Here is a 19045-nt window from a genome sequence, read left to right on the forward strand (position 1 = left end):
ATGTATTTGTGCTACGCTGTATGCAGACTGTGTATATTTCACACTTGGCTGTGACTATATGGGATGTATTTCAGGCCACAGTCCATGCCTTTATCCCGTACATCCGAGCATGTGATGAAAGCATAAGCTGACAGTTGACCGTGTATACATTCCTCCTCCTCCTCCTCTGCTGTTTTTCTTCTTCTCTGAGCGCCAACTTAAAGCTTGGCCGAGTGAATTCCAAGAGCCCATCGTGAGCAGTGTCGACGTGGACCTCCAGCAGTTCTCAGTGAACTGGAATCACCTGATAGCACCGGAGGCCTTACCCCCGCCGAGCCTCAGTGGAGCAAGCCAAACCAGCTGACAGGCCCCGATCTCCAACACCCCCCCCGTTCCACACACGCACATTGTCTCTGGTGTTACTGTTTCTATGCAGCAAAAGGAAATAGCATGTCACACTTATGTGTCATTACACCTGGAATTTAAGGTAAAAACGTACTGATTGGACCTTTAAAACAAGGCTACTTCCTTCAAAATGTACACTTTAAAGACACAAGTTAAGGTTTAGCACAATGTTATACATGAACACACAGCAACTTCCTACCCCTGCTTGCATACAAATACACGTTTTCTTCTCATATTTTTAGTTGACACCATCTGCTGTCCACCCACACGCACCTCAAAAATCATTTCCCTTCTTCACAAATGCAGCATCAAAAGCTCTCCATCCCTTCCTTTGAGATAAGACAGACAGCACAGAGTGATCATGACACCAGCCTTGTTGCATTCGCAGCAGCTCAACCCTGTTTCCTCCACACAGACACTGTGCAAAGCCCACTCACGCTTCCTCCTCCAGCTCACGTTGAGACAACAACGCGCCGGCTGTTTGCTTCAGAGCGTTATGGCGACGTCGGCGGCATGCAAAGACACGATCTGTCAGGGCTGAGGGAGGATCAATCACAACGAGAGCATTCGCCAACCTGAGCCGACACGTTGGACCCATGCGCTTTGAACTGCATTGTGGGAGGCAGACGTTTAGCTGTGTTTTCATCACTGTTATCACGGCTCCTGCATACAGGTGGGTTAATCCATTGTACATTGTTTGCTGTTAAGCACATAATGAAAGAGGAAAAAAAGAGCTGTGTCTTGGTTTCCTATTTCCCTGCAGTACTGTACACCATCTTATTATCAAGTGTGGTTAATCTCTCTTCTGTGTCTGTTAACAGATGAAACACCACATAATCCTTCAGCCTGTTCCCTGCAGCAGTTACTCATACCGACATAAATACAAGCATCAGGATGCATAAAAGATGCAAACCATCTTTCCAATATTGTCATCGAGGCTCACGGCGAACTAAACATTTCAATGGTTCTGAACCACAAATGTACACAGAGTGGTCGGCAGGGATGCATAAATGTTTGGATGAGAGCGGAGCTGCCATGCATTTATGTATTAGTGTCTGCACTCCTGCTGGGTTAAGAGCCCTGACATGCACGCAATCCCCGTGGCCCACATAGGGCATCCTGTTCAGAGGGACTCTGGCTACATTTTGGCTCCAACTCCGGACCGGTCATTCCCATCCTTAATCCGCCTACCGCTGTGTTATGTAACCTTCTGCACCCATCCAATATTTCACCCCAGTGTGGGACAATGAGCTTACCGAGGCGTTTGATAAGTTATAACATCCAGCCCAGCCCGACAGGAAAACAGAGTTACAACCGCCAGGAGGTTGAGATGGGATGAAAGATGGCTTTGTCAACTCGACACTCAGTCACAGTTTATAGTTTTAGATCGGAAACTGAGCCAATTTATCAGGTTTTGGCGCCACATGGATTAGTCCATAATTTCATTCTTTTGTTAGAATCTGGAAGTTGTGACAGCTCAGGATTGTGCACAAGTTCATTGTTAAACACACATCATGTCCAACCTCACCATCTTGTATTAGTCCCTGTTTTAATATCACATGCAACATCATCAATTGTTTCTTTAACATTGTAATGATCCTTTCTGCAGTTCCAAACGCAGAGACGGCATCAAAATCAGCCCGCAGTGTAAACACCGCTTCAAGCGTCTGAGGGGCGGGGCTCGCACATCTGTGACCGTTCAATCGGTCCCAATGCATTAGGAAGGTCCAATCAATCACCAACAAGATGCCGAACGGCGGCCTGACCTGCGCCTGTTATCACCGCCTCGCCCACAGCTGGTTCCTGACCTCCCGCCTCCGGCCACGGACCCCGTCTGCACTGGAGGGCAGCGGAAAAACAGGAGCCACATGTCAGCACCCCACACACCAAACCCGCCCAGCCAGCCAGCCAGCCAGGCACAATGAGCTTTACCTCGCCACGGCAGACCATCAATTATTGACGAGGTGAAATGTGATGAGGTTCTGCTGTGAGCAGAGAAACAAAGAACACATGCCTTCCCTTGCTGCCATGTGGCCTTGACATGTCTTTACTTCATGAAAAGGGACTTTTCTCATCAACACGCTTTGTTCTTTGTGCTAAGAAGAAAATTCTTCACATTCTGTTCGTTGTTTTTCTCGTACGTCGGATCGCAGTTACACGCATGTTGAACTATGAAAAATAAAAAGGATGTTGATGACAAATATAGTCCTATCACATGAAAAAGGCTGTTTTGGACACCAGAACGTCTTGTGACAATGTGGGTTATCTAAACACCGAGACATAACGTGACACTTATTCATGCTTCCTGCTAATGTATGGAGTCGTGTGTTGGCCTTTGTTTGGACAAGTGTGCACCGCACTGAGTAATGCAGTCAAACGAGTTGAGATGATTGCGATTAGCAGGATTTATCCAAAGTCAACAACATGTTGAATGCTCTGGGTTGTTGATCCTTTCCCTCTGTGATAACATCAGTGCTTTAGGGGAGTCTTAATTACACTGCTGCACCATTACTGTATTTTCTTCCTGACAGGAGGGACTTGAATGATCTCAGAGCAGACGATTGATGGATGCAATAATAAGATTGCGTGAAAATGATTTGTAAACAGCGTAGGGGAGTTATCTGCAAAATCAGAGGGAGGGCAGTGGTTTAAATGCATCATTTTGTCGGCCAAAACCAAACACGTGCACTGGATCTGCAAACTTCTGAAGCAGCAAAAATAAGACATGAGGAATCCTCCGAGACTCCTGAGCTCTGAGGAATGCACTGGCCAAGGATTACCCCTGGCCTGACTGTCTGTCTCCCCAAATGTTTTCTCATTCTGCGAGCACGACCTGACCTCAATTGTTTCCGAGCCACAGACGCGTTCCCGTCCAGACGAAAGGAAACATTGCGGATGAGCAGATGTGCTTTAAAAATGACCGCCGCACCCGCCAGCCCGTCTGTCTGTGGAGGGTTTACTCACCAGTGCTGCTCGTGAAGAACGAAGACGGAGCTAGACGCCAACACACAGGAGGCACTCATAAACACATGCATGAACACACATGTACAAACACACCGGCGGAGACATGCACACACACTCACAATTTTGAATCTTTTATGTCCAAATCATGAAAGAGAGATGACTCCAAACAGAGGATGCACTGCTGCTGGACCTGAACGACCACAGATATGATGAAAACAGATATGTTGATGTAGTTCACCAGATAGAGCAAGTTTCACTCCTCCCAAAGAGAAAAAAAACCTTCAGGCACACCTTGTTTTGAAATCCAGCTTATCAAAAGGCATTCCCAGCCACACGCTCAGATTCCAACAGGTAATAATCCTGTGCGTGTGTTTAAGTTGTTCCAGTGATGGTTGTCTCGAAGGAATCACACACTCTGACACATAATTGAGTTTAAGTAAAGCTTCTTTCAATCCGGTAGCTACAATTACCTCATGATTTAGGAGTTAACCTGTGTTTTGTGAGGGGCACTCAGACACAAAGACTGTTTTTCTGATTCGGGAATTCGGTCAAGATCCATTTAAACGTCTCAGCAGATCTGAAGGATCAGAAGGATGAGAACGATGTGTTTTTTTTTTTTTAAATTAACTAGTTTTAACGACATGGCGTCTGCGCCAAAATTGTCGGATTGTCCGTTTTGTAAAGATAATGAAAATTGTCTGACACAGCCTCCCCAATTCCGTCGTCTGAAAGGTGTGGAAGGATGTTTGAGACACTTTAGAGTCATCGGTAGATTGCAAAGGTCGTCAGACTTCTCAAGCATAGCACTGAGCGCTAAATAAGCCAATTGGTCGACCCAAATTGCTGTCAGGCGGTCGGTTGGACACAGAAGACTGGAACTGAACTGAACGATGTTGTTGCATGCTATTGTGAAGCTCAATATGAGGTAGTTTAATCAAATCAAACGCTAATTCAGGCGCCTTGACAGGCTCAGTGGTAAAAAGGCACACATACACTTTTAACAAGTCACACGTTTCATCCATTGTTGTGTATTTGACGCCCTGGGCTGAAGTATTTAGGGAACAGGGACTCATATTTGCTACTGTACCGTACTACTGGAAGGTTCTGCTGACTCATGGAGTCTGTGCAAAGGCGATGGGGTGTTTTACACCGGCTGTCAACACATCGTTTTTAGAGAGGCGGGCAAACAGTAGCCCTTTACAGAGGCAAACAAATGTCACACACAATAGAAACAAAGGTACGGTAAATAGGAGCACTCGAACCCACGGGTCTGCCATCTCTACTGCTACACAACCCCGAGTGCAAGTTGCTGGGCAGCTGTTGCAGAAGCCATACACTTATTTTGCGCTGCAGACAGTTTCTTTACAGAAAGTTGCATCACTAGATTTTGTATTTGCCTTTCATTCCCTCAACAGACTGCTGAACTACCGCACATTTCTACTTCCTGATGGGTTAAAATTGGGAGATAAAGGGAAGATATGTTCCCTTCTATGTACTTTCAGTTACAGGAATATTGCCATAGCATTCCCGTTCTGGCACTCTGGCATGCTGGTAATAAAGTAATTTAAGGCTACTGCTCTCATTGTTATTCACTCTAAGCAAGTTTGACCAAGTGGCTGAAAGAACTTAAATACAACAAGAGGTGTTTGGACAAGAGTTTTACTGCAGGTGAGCTTCTCCAGCAGCCTCCATCCATTTCCTCTCCAGCTGCGCCAACACCTCCAGCCACTGGATGACGTCCTGCATTTTTCTCCCACTATTATCTGTTGATTTACAGTCAAAATAGTGGGGAGCTGAAGTTTGTTGACATTCCCCGCCCGGCGCAACCTCAAGTACGACACCGACCCCCGTTCCAAGCTCGTAAACGGCTCGCTCCGTTGAAAGCATCGCCGTGACAAGAGGAGAAATATGAAACAGGAGGGAATGCTCAAAGTAATTCTGACTGCTTTGATCTAAAAACTTGTGAGATGCATGCGTCTGTGAAAGTGTGTCAGCAGGAAGGCTGTGTATCAAAAACAAGGACAACACCAGAGTATCTTGTAAACTGTTGGCATGCAGCACTGTGACCTACAAAGCTAATCCAATTTCTCATTTTCTGAGAACTGAAACACTTTTTTTAAGATGTGAATATGCAAGAATATAAACAAAAGCTTTTATACAGGGAAAACAAACTTAAAGGTCTGCTGTCATACAAAGAAATACAATTTAATTCAGTTCTGACCGGAAAACAGGCCGTTTTAAAGCAGTAACTTCAGTCTTCGCACCTTGGTGAACTCACATGGAGCGAGTTCATCCATTTAGAAACCACAAAAACGCTCCGTCTCTAATGACATCACTTAACAGTCAGCAAGGTGTCTGGATAAAGCTTTGTCTCCAGGCAAAACAGTCAGTGCATGCAATAGGCACTGACATGATAGCTAGCAAATAAAAGCCTTTTATTGGTTATAAATTGTGTCGGACCATTAAACTTTATGTTTTTCCTGAGTGATATTACTCTAAGTTTAGCCAGCAAGAGACAGAGAAAAGACATCCGATAGTCCCATTTTTCTGGATTTCCTCCTTGTTAACATTCAGTGAAATGCAAAGCTTGAACTTTCAGCTTTCAGCAATGTGTTGAATCAAAACTGTGCAACCTGGAAAAATGTTAAAATCCTTTATTGAGCTATTTTTTGTTTGCTGTATTTGCATAAACAGGTCCATACTAGCCTCGCAGAGCTCTGCAGGACTCTTTTTAAAGTTCCCACGTGCTGTTCGTGGGGGGAGATAAATGTAGAGCAGGCTAAGGGGAGGAATGCATTCAAAGCACCCTTAATTGAGCTGGATGGCCTGCAGTCACAGAGGCAGAGCGTCTCAACAAGGCTCGGGCTGGCGAGATCCCGAGATGTGCCTCACACGTACACATCATTAAACCGGCTGCTTTGGCTGCCGGCTCCATGGTACCAATGAGCACTGCACAGACAGTGGGAATTACATGGGAAAGTTGTCTGGAAAGAGCTCCCCCCCCTCCCTTCAAAATGAAAGTCCCCTGGCTGTCAATGAAGGGGAAGTGCTCCCATGCTGAGGCCCACTGGGCCGGCCATTGAACAGGGGAACATTCCTCGGTAATTCAGTTTGACCTGGACCCAATATGCTAGCTGAGGGTCACCGAATACAGAGCGCCACATACAGGGAGGAGACGAAAGGAGAGGAGGAAAAGTTGGGAGAGATCGGATGTAGAGGAGTGAGAGGCAAAGTGACGGACAAGAGTTTTAAGGGGGTGGAAGGAAACACAAAAGCACACGTCTCAGTATGACCTAAATTAAGTTGACTGGGCTGGTGTTTAGGGTAATGATTATCACTTTAGTAATGCCAACTGGCATCCAAAATATCCCAGTGCACACTTCTTGTGGAAATTGATGAACTTGCTCACACAGCTTACAACAACACGTAGGCCTTGAATGTACAGCGAATGTGCTTGACTCGTGACATAACCGTGTGATGTAGCAATGGTTGAATGAGAACATGGCAGCGGGGGGGGGGGGAATAATAATGTGAAGAAACGGTTGCACTGCAGCGTTGTCGGGATGGAGAGAATTACAGTTTTAATTCTATAAAATCAAATCCCTTCACTTGGCAATCCTCTTACGCAGTAATCCCCAGGTAGGTTTCAGAGGCCAGCGGGCTCAAACTGCCCAGAGCAGCGACACATCTGCCCTGGTGGCGGGATGATATCACCGGCTGCTCCTCTGCTCCCAATAAAGGCTTTAAATGGACACTGTCGAAAACAGAAACTGGACCAAATAGCTAAACTGTAGCCTTTGGGAAGTCCAGTAATGACGCTCGCTACTGAACGCACAATCCCAAAACACGAAGATGAAAAAGAATTGAGTCAACGCTACTGAGGACTTGACAGTAGATTACAGTTTTAAACTTGCATTCAAATAGTGGATGATGGGATGCATTACATCATGACCCAAAACACTTCAGAAGGAGTTTGAGTCACATGCTTGTTGTTGATGATACTTGGTGTGTAAAGTCAGAATTTGGGACACTTACAATGGAAAGATTGTGAGTTTGAGTTCCAGTTTCCCCACTGTAAAACATTTCTTGTTAAAGGTCTGCCTAATATAAACAGTTGCCATCAGGCAGTGTCACATTTGTAAAGTACCAGGAAACACTTCTCAGTGTATTTGCCCTCTCAGAGTAGTGCTATGATGTTGGATGTTATGAGACTGTGATGAATGCAAATGAACATCCCACTGTTCTATCATAAAAAGTTACTTTAATCAGACTTCATGCGTATGATGTTGTATCGTATAACCAGATTCTTGCCCTACTTATTTGACTACTGTATCAAACATCCATTAGCGTCTCCCATTATAAAGCATCCACTACATGGCGGAAGCTATTTTTTGCTCTTGTGTTGGGAAGCACCAGCTCCAAGGGCACAAAAAAAACAACTCAAAAAAAGAGACGGGGCTTGGCATTTCTCTCTGGCACTTTGACAACACCAGCAAGAGAGTGATGATTCCTCCCATACTCTCCCATGCTCTCATTTTCATGTTCCCTCGCAGTTCTGTTTTCAGAGATAACAAACCCAGCTAAAAATATCCAGCCAGTGTCCTGCATCCTACATTTGGCATTGCTTGCTGCGTTGGTTGCCGGCATCCTCGCCTCTTTGTGTGTACTGTAAATATGGCTGACTATGAGGAAAGACCCCTGACCCGCTGTGACATTGACATATGGACACTCTTACTGCAGCACTTCACGCCACATTAATAAGGAGCTGCGGAGAAGCTGATCATAACAGAGCGGCCCCATAATCCATATTCCCAACCACTTAGCTGTATCCACACCCAGTTCAACACCAGTCATTCTAGTGTGGGATTAGTGGGCCTGGGTAGAAAATCTTAATCTGCCTGAGAGAGAGTGTGAGGAAAGAAAAGGAGCAGTGGGAAAAAAAAAACATGCATTCCTGCACATACAAATCCCCTGCAATGCCCGATTGTTTTACCTCTGCTTAAACAACGGGTATCCGTTTCCTTCTGTTATCAATCAGATTCAAAGAGCTTTACGCAGCCCCATCCATATACTGTTGCCACTAGCAACAGGACACGCGACCCCCCCCCCCCCCCCCGCAACTGGCTAATCGGGCTTAGAGCAAATCAGAGATAATCCCCTGCACATGTGTACAATGCTGCTATATGAAATATGTCCCCTCCTCTCGGGATTATTAACAAAAATTGCTGCTCGGGACAAAGTAAAGACGACTGAAGGAGGTGCAGCCGTGAGCAAAAAGAAAAAATCTAAAAAGGTGCAAGCAAAAGCTGAGTGTGCATTTATTCTCTTGACAAAAGACAAAGTATGGCACACATGGAAGGACATCCAGGATCCCCAAACAAGAACAATCACTCATCAAGGCAGTCAAATCTTGCAGTTGCAGAAGAAATAATGCAGGTCTGTCATGTCATGTGTTGCCGGCGACTGTCCGCTTCTTACCCTGGAGGAGACGCAGCATCCTGGTGCATTCAGAGGACACACATGGTAATCCACCAGCACGCTCTCCTCCTGCTCCGCAGCTGCTACCCACTGATCCCGCAGATGATAAAGTTTACGTCCACAATGCAGCACTGCACTGCCAGCCTCTACACTGCTCCCTGCCTGCCTCTCGACTTGACTGAAACTGCCTCTCCTCCCCTTCTCTCTCTCTCTCTCCTCTTTTCTATGTTCCCTCAAGCACTCAAAAACCTTGCTTCCCTTTCCTCCTCCTAGTCCTCGCTGCGTCTGTCCTCTATCCTCCCCGTCTCTCTCAATCCGGCGACATGCATTGACTCTCCCGAACGCTGCTTCCCTTTCCTCTCCTCTTCCTTCTCGCTGCATACACCCTCCCTCTGCGCTATGCTTTCTCTCACTAACACACACACACACACACACACGCTCAGAGGCTCCTCTTCACTCACACAGAGCGCTGTGTGCCTCCCCCCCCGCCCACCCCGCCTCTGGCTTTATCTCTCTTCAGAATATTTCTCTCCTCAGTCTGTCTCTGCTTCGCTCTCTTTCTCTCTCACTCTGTCTGTCGCTGAGTCTCTCTCCGGCTCTCTCTGGCTGCGTCCCTCCTCCTCCTCCTCCTCCTCCTCGGGCTCGCAGGACGTTTAACATGTGTTCAGGGAGACGGCTGCTCCGCTGCCTCTCTGAAGGTGGCTCTTTCCTCAGGGGAGGAGAAGCGAGGTTTTGGTGGGGGTTTGTACAGAGGAGGAGGAGGAGGAGGAGGAGGAGTTTTTGGGGGATGACAACAGTGTTGAGGGGGTTTAACTCCAACAAGGGGACGTGAAGAGGCAAGAGGGAAGCCGGCTGTTGATGTTGTACTAACTGGGATCTTTTAGAACAGAGGCAGAGGCAGGAAAGGTGACAAAAAGGACAGAAGAGGAGATCAGAAGTGCAAAAAGAGTTTTTCCACAACATGTAGGTGTGATGAGTTGTCCAGCTTGAAGGCAAAACGCCTGCCATCATAGAGAGAGAGACAAGATGTGTGATGCATGAAGACATTATGAAGGAAAGCTCCTGCACCATAAAGTGACTGTGCTTACTTGATGGCGTATCAGAAAGATAATAGAAATGACAATGTTGATGTCAGAAACATGAGGGTTTAAGATGACAAGCACTTTGTTGGAGGAATACTGAGGCCCTCATTTAAAAACAGATCCTTGTGGCTCACTTCATTCTTACAAAGCCAACGTTTTAAAACCCAAAGTCTTTCTCCATGTGGATGAATCGGAAAAGAACTGGCTTCACTTTTTAATGCAGACAAGGGGCACAGAGAAAGAAAGACACTGACAAAGGACGACCGAGGAAGAGATGAAGATCAAGAGAGTGAAGGACAGGATCTGAAAGCCAGAGAAAAGAGAAATGTAACGCTGAGGGAGAGGTGCTTGGGTCTGCCTGGACCGAGTGGCGGAGCAGGCTCCAGCCCATCTGCCGCAATCACAATCAGTCTCAGCTGAATGGCTGTGACAAACTGCAGCCTGGAACCTACAGCCTCAACCAGGCAGGACGCCTGCAAGGACCGAGGGAGATGAGAAGGGGGGGGGATGAAGAGGCAGAATAGGAGGGGGGGGGGGGGCACTCTCTATTGTCTGCTCCCCAATAGGACCAGTGCGAGAGGGGGCGGGCCCCGGAGGGGTGAAAGGGGGAATTAAAAGGGTCCTGGTGACAGCAGCGCTCAGTTAAAGAGGAGAAAGAAAGGACAGTGCTGACTTAAAGCCGGGGCCATCGCTGCCACTTCGCCCCACATTCACTGTCACTAATGTCCTAAATGAACAATGACACTAACCATGTGAGAAAATGTGTTTCCTGGAGAAGGGAGGAGAGGGGGGGGGGGGGGGGGGGGGCTTCAAGTTGAGGGAAGGTGGAGCATAAACATGCAGGGATGAGTTCTCACTCGTGGGGTTTGGAGGTAGATTATTTCACGCTGGGAAATCTGGCTTCACCCAACGGAGGTCATAAAAAATTGACAAGTCCTGTCAAGTTCCCGTCATCAGACGCCTCATAAAGCTGGCTGCCACATTCCCATTTGTCATCGTAAAACTCAGGAAGGATTCGTGAAGCCTGATTATTGCGTTTGTGACCGAAATGTCATGCAGAGGCGTAATTGTGTTTATCATAAGCGCAGCTGTCTCGCAGGGAAATCTGAATATAAAGCGACGGGTGATTTGATTCTGAGAGCAGGTGGTCACCAATTAGACACTATTGTGCCGGTTGGGTAAAAAAGACAAATGGATGGCTGAGTCAGCATTAACGCATACATATGCGACGTAATCAAGAAATATTGAGGGCAGTGTTCCATTCTAATTTGATCAAGAGCGAGCGGCGCTCGTTGAGCGATGGCTCTCGCCTGCAGGGCGACAAACAGACAGCAGAGTTGGGAGCCATGGTGTTCCTTCCTCTCTCCTCTGATCAGGAAACAACCAGTGTTTGTTTGCTCGGCTTTGTTTTCTCCCGTTTTAACTTGGTGATTAGAGTCTTGGTGTGTGTGTGTTTATATAGTGCTACAAGTGTGTGTCTGTAGGAACTTGTGTGCACAGTGTGTGTGTGTTTGTGCATGGGTTTACAAGCATATGTAATGTATGAGTTTGTGCATGTATGCAACAATAAATGTGCATGAGTGCGTGTTCATACAGTATGTGCACATATAGGTTCTCACAACCATAATTATGTCCATTTATAACATTGTATACGAGTCTGTATTTGTAGTATTCATGCGCCTATGTGTGTGTGTGTGTGTCGGCCCTCTGTGCTGAGTGATCTGCTGAGCTCATTAAGGCGCTGCTTATTGCTCTGCCATGGGTGTCAGTGACAAATTCCACTGTTTGGAAACACTCGGCCGCCCACACAGCCAGCCTGGCTCCACCACTGACACACACACACACACACACACACACACACACACACACACACACACACACACACACACACACACACACACACACACACACACACACACACACACACACACACACACACACACACACACACACACACACACACACACACACACACACACACACACACACACACACAGTTAGCATTCCTCAGGGAGGAAGGGGGGGGGGGGGGGACAGGACGGTGCTGGGACAGTGGCTGGAGCGACGACGGGTCGATATGGATTCGTAATGGGATGCAGGGTGGTCTGAGGGAAAGGGATGCTCGTAGTTTGTGGTTGTGAGCGTGTGTGTTCGTGCACACGCGAGCGCACGCTGGAAACGTGTGAGTGGAAGCACCTTTGAACTGTGGTGAAGAGTCGCCTCGGTTAAAGGGACGCTAGCGGTCGTGGTGGTATGTGTGCAGCGGTGGAAGAAGTATTTAGATTCTTTACTGAAGTGAAAGTAGCAATTCAGAAATGTCAAATTACAACTATGGATCCTGTTACTTTATGTAAATTGTATTTTGGGAGTTAATTTGTGGAAGGCTTTATCTCATTTATGTATTTTATTATTTCCAGACCAACCTGGCAAACATCAACACAATCAGTGAGGAAATGACTCCAGAATGTTTTTCATAGTGCTGTATTTATATGTATTATTCAAACTGGACTTGATGGTTCGCATTTCATCACAGTGATATCTTTGGTCTAAAAGCCTAAAACCACTTATTCTGGCCCCTTTCAGAGTGTTCAATTATTGATACGCCGACATGTAGGCATCACGTTTATAGTGTAGCTGGAGCTAAATTCACTCGCTTTAAGCTCCAGGGTAGCTTTAATCTGTTGCAATTAATCATATTTTACGAGCTTATCATATATTTTGTGTCAGATAAACGTAGTGGGGCGAAAATTATAATATTTCATACATTCCCTCAAAAGTAAACAAGTAGAAGTACTTTGTTACTCTGTGTGGTTGAATGTACAAACATCCTCCAGCCATCCGCCACACTCTCCTCAAAGACATCTATCCTCTGCAGCTTGATCTCAGATGAGCGACCAGGGGTGACCGGGGGGGGGGGGGGGGGGGGGTTATTACTCGACCGGTTGAGGTGTGTGTTCCGAGAGAGACATTAATCACACAGGAGGAGAAGAGGAAAAACGTTGTGCCCTTCCGGTCCCTCCAGCAGCCTGAAGACGATTAGCTCGTACGCTGTGTTTAAGCTCAGACAAGCTTCTGAGAATAGCCGTTAAATGTCTGATACAACAAGGCAAAGTAAGGGGTGTAAAATCATTTGGCTGGTTACAATCCATCCAGGAGATATTTAGCTGTCAACATGGCGAGACTCTTTTTGGGAAGGGGGGGAGCTGCAGACAGACAGTGTGTTTGTTTACCCAACACAGGCCCGCTCAGGATCTACACAGCTCAAAACGCCCAGACAGATGCAGATCACATGATGGGTCACGCTGCAGAGAGTCCCTCCAGAGACGCAGAGCGTGTGTGTCATTTAACTTCTGTGTGGCAACATGAAGAGTGTAATACAATGAATGCGATAATGCACCTCTGTCATGTTTCATTAGGCAGGGGGGCGGGGGTGGAACGGGGACGGTGGTCCGGTGATACATCATTTTCCTATTTGTGAGGAAAAAGTCGTCAAGACTGGAACGAGCAGGATTAACGTTCCTGGAGTTAATCTTTGATTAATCTTCAGTAAATCTTTAGAAAAATACTTTCCTTGTGCGATTATGGTAAACAAATGGGGCTATTATACCATGACTAATGTTCCTGGTATCCTGTACCTCACACTAGTGCTACTGTTAGTTCTAGTCAAATTAACACCACATTTTTACAATCACACAAGCCTGTTGTTTCCCGTCACAAGGAGGTCTGTGCTTTATGGTTTTTTCCATTAGCATTTACTTATTTCACTGCTCACAGAATTACTATTTAGTGCCATAAAGCAACAAAGCAGAGTTAGTACTACAACATGAAAAACACAGTAGACATATGCTGACATTTATCTAAACTCAATGTGGAAGTAGGTTATAGATGTTCAAATACTTTTATCAAGACAGTCAGTGAATCCTTGTTTAGTGCCATAAAGCAACCTGGCATCATGATACCATGATGTGTACTACATTACCCACGTTCTCAAAATGAGGTTATAGTTATACGATTATGCAACAAGATAGTCTGAACATCTTCCCAATGGGATTTAATTTAATTTAATCCAATGATTTTCTTTGATTAAATGTCTTTTTCTTGACATTTGTGGTAATAAATCCAGAAGTATGTTCTATTGTTGTAATATATATATATATATATATACATATACATATTGTGCCTTTAGCATGATTTTGGCCTGATGGATTTAGATCAACAACTCAACCAATGACTGACAACCATGGAGGTAGCTAGCTGCTGGAGGTAAATAGTGTGGATGCAACCACTGTGACTCCCACCAGCCAAAACCACACAGGATCTCTCAACAATCTAAACCACACAGGATCTCTCAACAATCTAAACCACACAGGATCTATCGCTCGTCTTATCTCTACGTGAGGATGTTTTCCAAAGCTCTCTGCAGCACACAGCCAAAATAACGTCACGCCTTCATGAGCACAAAAGGAGCCACAGCACATTCTCACAACAACGATGTAGATAAAAAAAAATCTTTTCACTGCACAAAGGAGAGAGAAACTCAACAGAAGCTAATAGACCTGAATGTTGTGCGAACCCTCGTTCAGCTGACGAAGCCAGAGTGGCTGGAAATCAGATAAAAACAATGATATTCTAAAATTCTGCTTTTCCTACAGAACAAGACATTCAGATTAGTGCCTAAGAACTCACTTAACGACAGTGGTAATTAGCCTCAGCTCTTAAACACAGCTAATTGCTTCTAGGAATGCAGATAATACCCCATTCAATCCAAATGCCAAGAATACGTGTCACAAGTCCTATAAAACAGTGCGTATGCATGTTGTGAAACCACTAACAAAATGTGATGATTACAACACTATATCTGCAGGGAACGGTTAGATCCATGATGCTAAGTAGGATTAAAAAATAAGAGTAGTAGACAGCTGCTTAGCTGGGGGGGGGCAGGAATAGCATATCACTGGAAGACTCTTGGTGTGCATGGGAATGCAGCTATGAAACGACCTTGAGGAGCATCAGTAAAAGGCTTCATTAACCCATTCGATTAACCTTTTCCTCTCATAAGCTCCATAAAACTGATGCATGTATTTTGGCCGTGCCTGGACTTTTGCGCATGAATCAGGGCTGGAGCTCTTTGGCGTTTACGGGACTCGGGAGACGAGTGCATCCAAAGCCAGACAGACTTAGTGAATCTTCGCCGAGATAAAGTAGCGAGCGTTGACTTGTGTCACATGGCGGCAGCAGCAGCAGCGTCACCTCCTCGACTAATTGCTTCAGGGAGTTCATCATTATGTTAACTCCTCACCGACGGTGAAAATCAACAAGATGCTGCTCCATGCTAACAAGCGAGCTAGACGGTAGATGTTACTGCTGTGCTTATTTTAGAAAAACACAAAGAAAATCTTGAGGAAAACCACCCACTGAGTTTCTCTGTTTCTAAATTCCACCAGTGCCTGAAGGTTTCCGATGAAGGTTTCACGGATTGATTTATTTACCCACTGAAGGCTCCTTTGAGATATCTCAGAGTCTGGACTCCCGGGCCTTAAAGTGACCTCTAATGGATGGATTAGGATAAATCATTCACTTCAGAGGGCACACAAATATACTTCGAGAGTGTATTAGATCTCTTTGGAGCTTAGCATGATCAAATTATTGCATTAGACCGGTCAACTTATCCAATTAAAGTTGTAAAATGCATGGCTCTTGCCCAAGCGAGACGGCAGACCCTCGGGGCGTTGGAGGGGTTTGCGGGAGGCTATCCGCCTCCTCATCGACGGGGCAGGCCTCGCCACATACTTCAGCTGGGGATTACAGCCTTTCATCTTGCTCAGACTGCCGGCAGCACACAGGCGTCTTTGAGGCCAGATATGCCTTGTAGTAACATCAGCAAGGTCCAGATTTGTGAAGCTGTTTCCCAGCTCCGTGCGCCTGTGGTCTTTTTCTCCCATGAGTATAAACACACATTTGTCCTGCCGTCCTCTTGGGAGTGCAAGGACATTTTCTTCCGTCAGTCCCCCAACTGACAAATTTAGGGGAACACTCAAAGTCACTCAAAGTGCTCTTAGAGACTTTTTTGAAGTCTTAAACCTCAGTTGAAACAATTGTTGCCATTTGTATTAGTTGCTCTGTGATCTTAAAAGCTTAAAACAATTAGGAAATGTTGGAATAAGATTATCCAAATGACTCAAAGGGAGTTCTACTGATGAAGGACAGACATTCAAAATAAACTTAAACATACAGTCAGGTTTTGAGAGTTGCTTTCAAATTCACAATCCAAAATCCAACGTTTAATGTTAAGCAGTTACAGGAAACTCGCAAATTCACTTACACAAAGAAAGTCCAATTAGCTATAATCCCTCAGATAAGCGCTCATCTGATCTGACCTCCACTCTCTGCCGTCTTCCAAGCACCGTTGCTCTATGAACATGACAAATAGCTTATTGATCAGCAGATGTCGTCCTAATGTCCTTTCGGCTTGGGGCTGCAGCTGCAGCCGCCTGCTTCACGCAACCTGTCCCAAGCCCCTTGGTTCTCCAGCTGAGTCCCCTGCCTCCCCCTCCCCACCTCCCCACCTCCCACTCACTCCACGCGGGGGCCTCCTGCCTGCCGGCCACCCTCCTCATCCCTCCCTGTCCTCCAAGGTGTGGAAGGGGTCACAGACAAACGCCATCTGCTCCGGCAGGCAGAAAATGGCAGGTGAGGCCAGCTTCGGGCCATGTGACCTGATACCGGCCACACTCAACCCACTGAAAACAAGGTCTGGAGAAGATTCAGGGAAACACCAGCTCAGCTCAAGAGTGGCATAATATGTGGACGCAGAGATAGAGCCGGGGAAAAAAAAAAATCTAATCTACATTGTTTTAATCCACAGGGAAGATTACACAGTCACGGTGCCTTGACACAGCAGCTTGTCAGAAAGAGGTCATGCAAACTAACTCCCCGCCCGTCATGCTTTTTAACGCTGCAGAACATCCATATGTCCCTCCTACACATGTCTGTCACTCAGCAGAAGGCTGTAATAAACTATTTTCCATCAATTTACAACTGTGTGTCGCCAGCATTTCAGAGCCACTACTTACGATGCTGTAACCCTTTCAAAAGACATGTCATCATACTGAATGATTGCAAAACAAATGCTGAATAACTGGAAACCCCGGGTCAGCGTACTACTGTACGCTGCATCGAACGTTGCCAAATTAGGATTTGCTCCATCTGATGTTGACACTGTGCCGCTGAGCTTTTGTTTCCGTCTGTCAAGGACGTGGTCACATTGAATAGAGGGAGCAGGAAAGCCCGGCCAGCATCCCACTGGGGTTTTGTGCTTCATCGAGCAGCGAGGCTGCGACTGAACGCGAGGGACTGTGTGTGACAATCTGTGTGTGCGCGGGGCTTTGGGATGTTGAGGATGCAGCAGATGCTTCTGACAGACAATCAAAAACAGAAAACCGTCTTTAGTTTGTGTATTCGTTTTTTCAACACCGGCAACCTGTTGATTTGAAATACGCTCCAATGTTAGATACTTCATCTTTTAAAGGCTCAGAATCTCCTTTTTAAAAACAAAAACAAAGACGCATGTTCATTTGACACAACGGGAGGGATATTTGATATATCATTAGTAACTCCAAAATGTAGTCTGGTTTAAAAAGAAGTCATGACTGTCAAATCTGTGTACTTCACCAGCGTGAAACTACCCCATAATATGTCACAATGAGAGACATGAATGCAGCGGGTCACTGGGTCATCAAGTAGGGATGCAGAGAACCAGAGGAATGTAAGGGCTTCTCTTTCTCCTACTGACGGATTGATGGGCCCCATATTCTGAGGGGTGGAGGGAGACATCTATAGCATCGTGAGATGCTGCTTAATAAGGGGAAGGAGGCGGGTAGTTTGAGTCTCCGTCTATGTTTTAGCTGAACAAAAGCCTTTGTGAAGTCATTTATCACTGTCGACACTGAATTGCCCAACGCTGGAAAAGAAATGTGTAGAAATCCTGCCTGGTGGTATGGTGTTCCTGAAAACTGTGCCTTTCAAAGACGTGAGGGATTTTAAAGCAGTGGCTGAGTAGATGCTTGCATCTCAACAGGAGGAAGCACTGGTGCTCAGTGGTCGCTGGCATTGTCACCATATTCAGCACGTATGTGATGGACTCTGATCCTTAGTTTAGTTCAAATGGCAAATCCTACTTTCAACTAAGTTTACAGCAGACAGCTTCTCCCTGGGTGACAGTAAATCCAGCTTCATCAGGTCTACGAGGAAGAGGCACGTAAACCTACATCTAAAATTCAAGTCAAACTTTTGGAAACTGGAAACGATAAGCATTTAACCAAAAGTAAAACATGAACTACAGGGCTGATGGTGGTTAAAGACAGCCACTCCAATCAACGGGAGCCTCTACAAGTTCACGGCTTTGAAACCACTTGGTCCTCTGGCCCAAACGCAGGTCAGTCCCTCCACAGACACTTTGGTCTTTCTAAGTGGCCATTAGGTCACTCCGGGTGTCACCAAAGATGACTCCCCTGTCTTATAAAGAGGGGTGGGGATGACATAGACGGGAGGGTCATTCCTTTACACATCACTTCCTTTATTAAAGGGCTGCCCTGGCCTAGTAAAGGGGATGGTCAGTGGTCATCCATCCCCCCCTAGCCACCCACCCTGAGACCCTTTTACCCCTGTGTCCAACCCCCAGCCCCTCTCTGCTCACTCAGGGGGAAAATTACTTTGAGCCGGGGGAATATATCTCCATTGAGATGGAGAGAGGGTTGTACAAAAGAGGGTGAAGTTTAAAAAATTGTCTCTTCTTTTTCTATGGGGGCAGAGCATCACTGGAAGGGCTAGAAAGATAGGAGCACGGAGGGGACAAGGTCATTAGATTGGCATCTCCATAAGCTCTTCATTCCCATTGTCTGGGCAAATCTGCTCCGAAGGACCTCCATGAGAAATGCCCCCAGTCAACCCCACACTGGGCCGAGAGTCTCCCCTTTGTCTGACACTTTTTAGTGTGTTTCCAGCACAAAAAGCATTTCTCAAGAACAGCGTACAAAGCTTGTCTCGAGCTCAAAACCAAACAACATTGTTCTGCTGCCTGCGGTCGGGAATGGATTGCAGGCAGCTGCTGATGTCCTTCGGCAATAAAACATCTGCCC

The 19045-nt window shown here is 46.1% G+C and overlaps 1 protein-coding gene across 4 annotated transcripts in view; it reads right to left on the minus strand.

The window, feature by feature from the left end:
- Positions 1-19045, minus strand: part of LOC306715347 (nck-associated protein 5-like) — a 118277-nt gene that overhangs the window by 58255 nt on the left and 40977 nt on the right. The window contains exon 1 of one of the 4 annotated variants that reach the window (XM_079185676.1): positions 8827-8996. The exons of 2 other annotated variants lie outside the window; for them this stretch is intronic. In XM_079185676.1, the coding sequence (XP_079041802.1) occupies positions 8827-8855 (29 nt within the window). In that variant the 5' untranslated portion in view covers positions 8856-8996. Of the gene's footprint in view, positions 1-3467; positions 3555-8826; positions 8997-19045 lie in introns of those variants that run through there. One more of the 4 variants, XM_079185677.1, reaches the window with a different exon arrangement.

Source organism: Pholis gunnellus (genome assembly GCF_910591455.1).
Source record: "Pholis gunnellus genome assembly, chromosome: 24".
Taxonomy (NCBI): domain Eukaryota; kingdom Metazoa; phylum Chordata; class Actinopteri; order Perciformes; family Pholidae; genus Pholis; species Pholis gunnellus.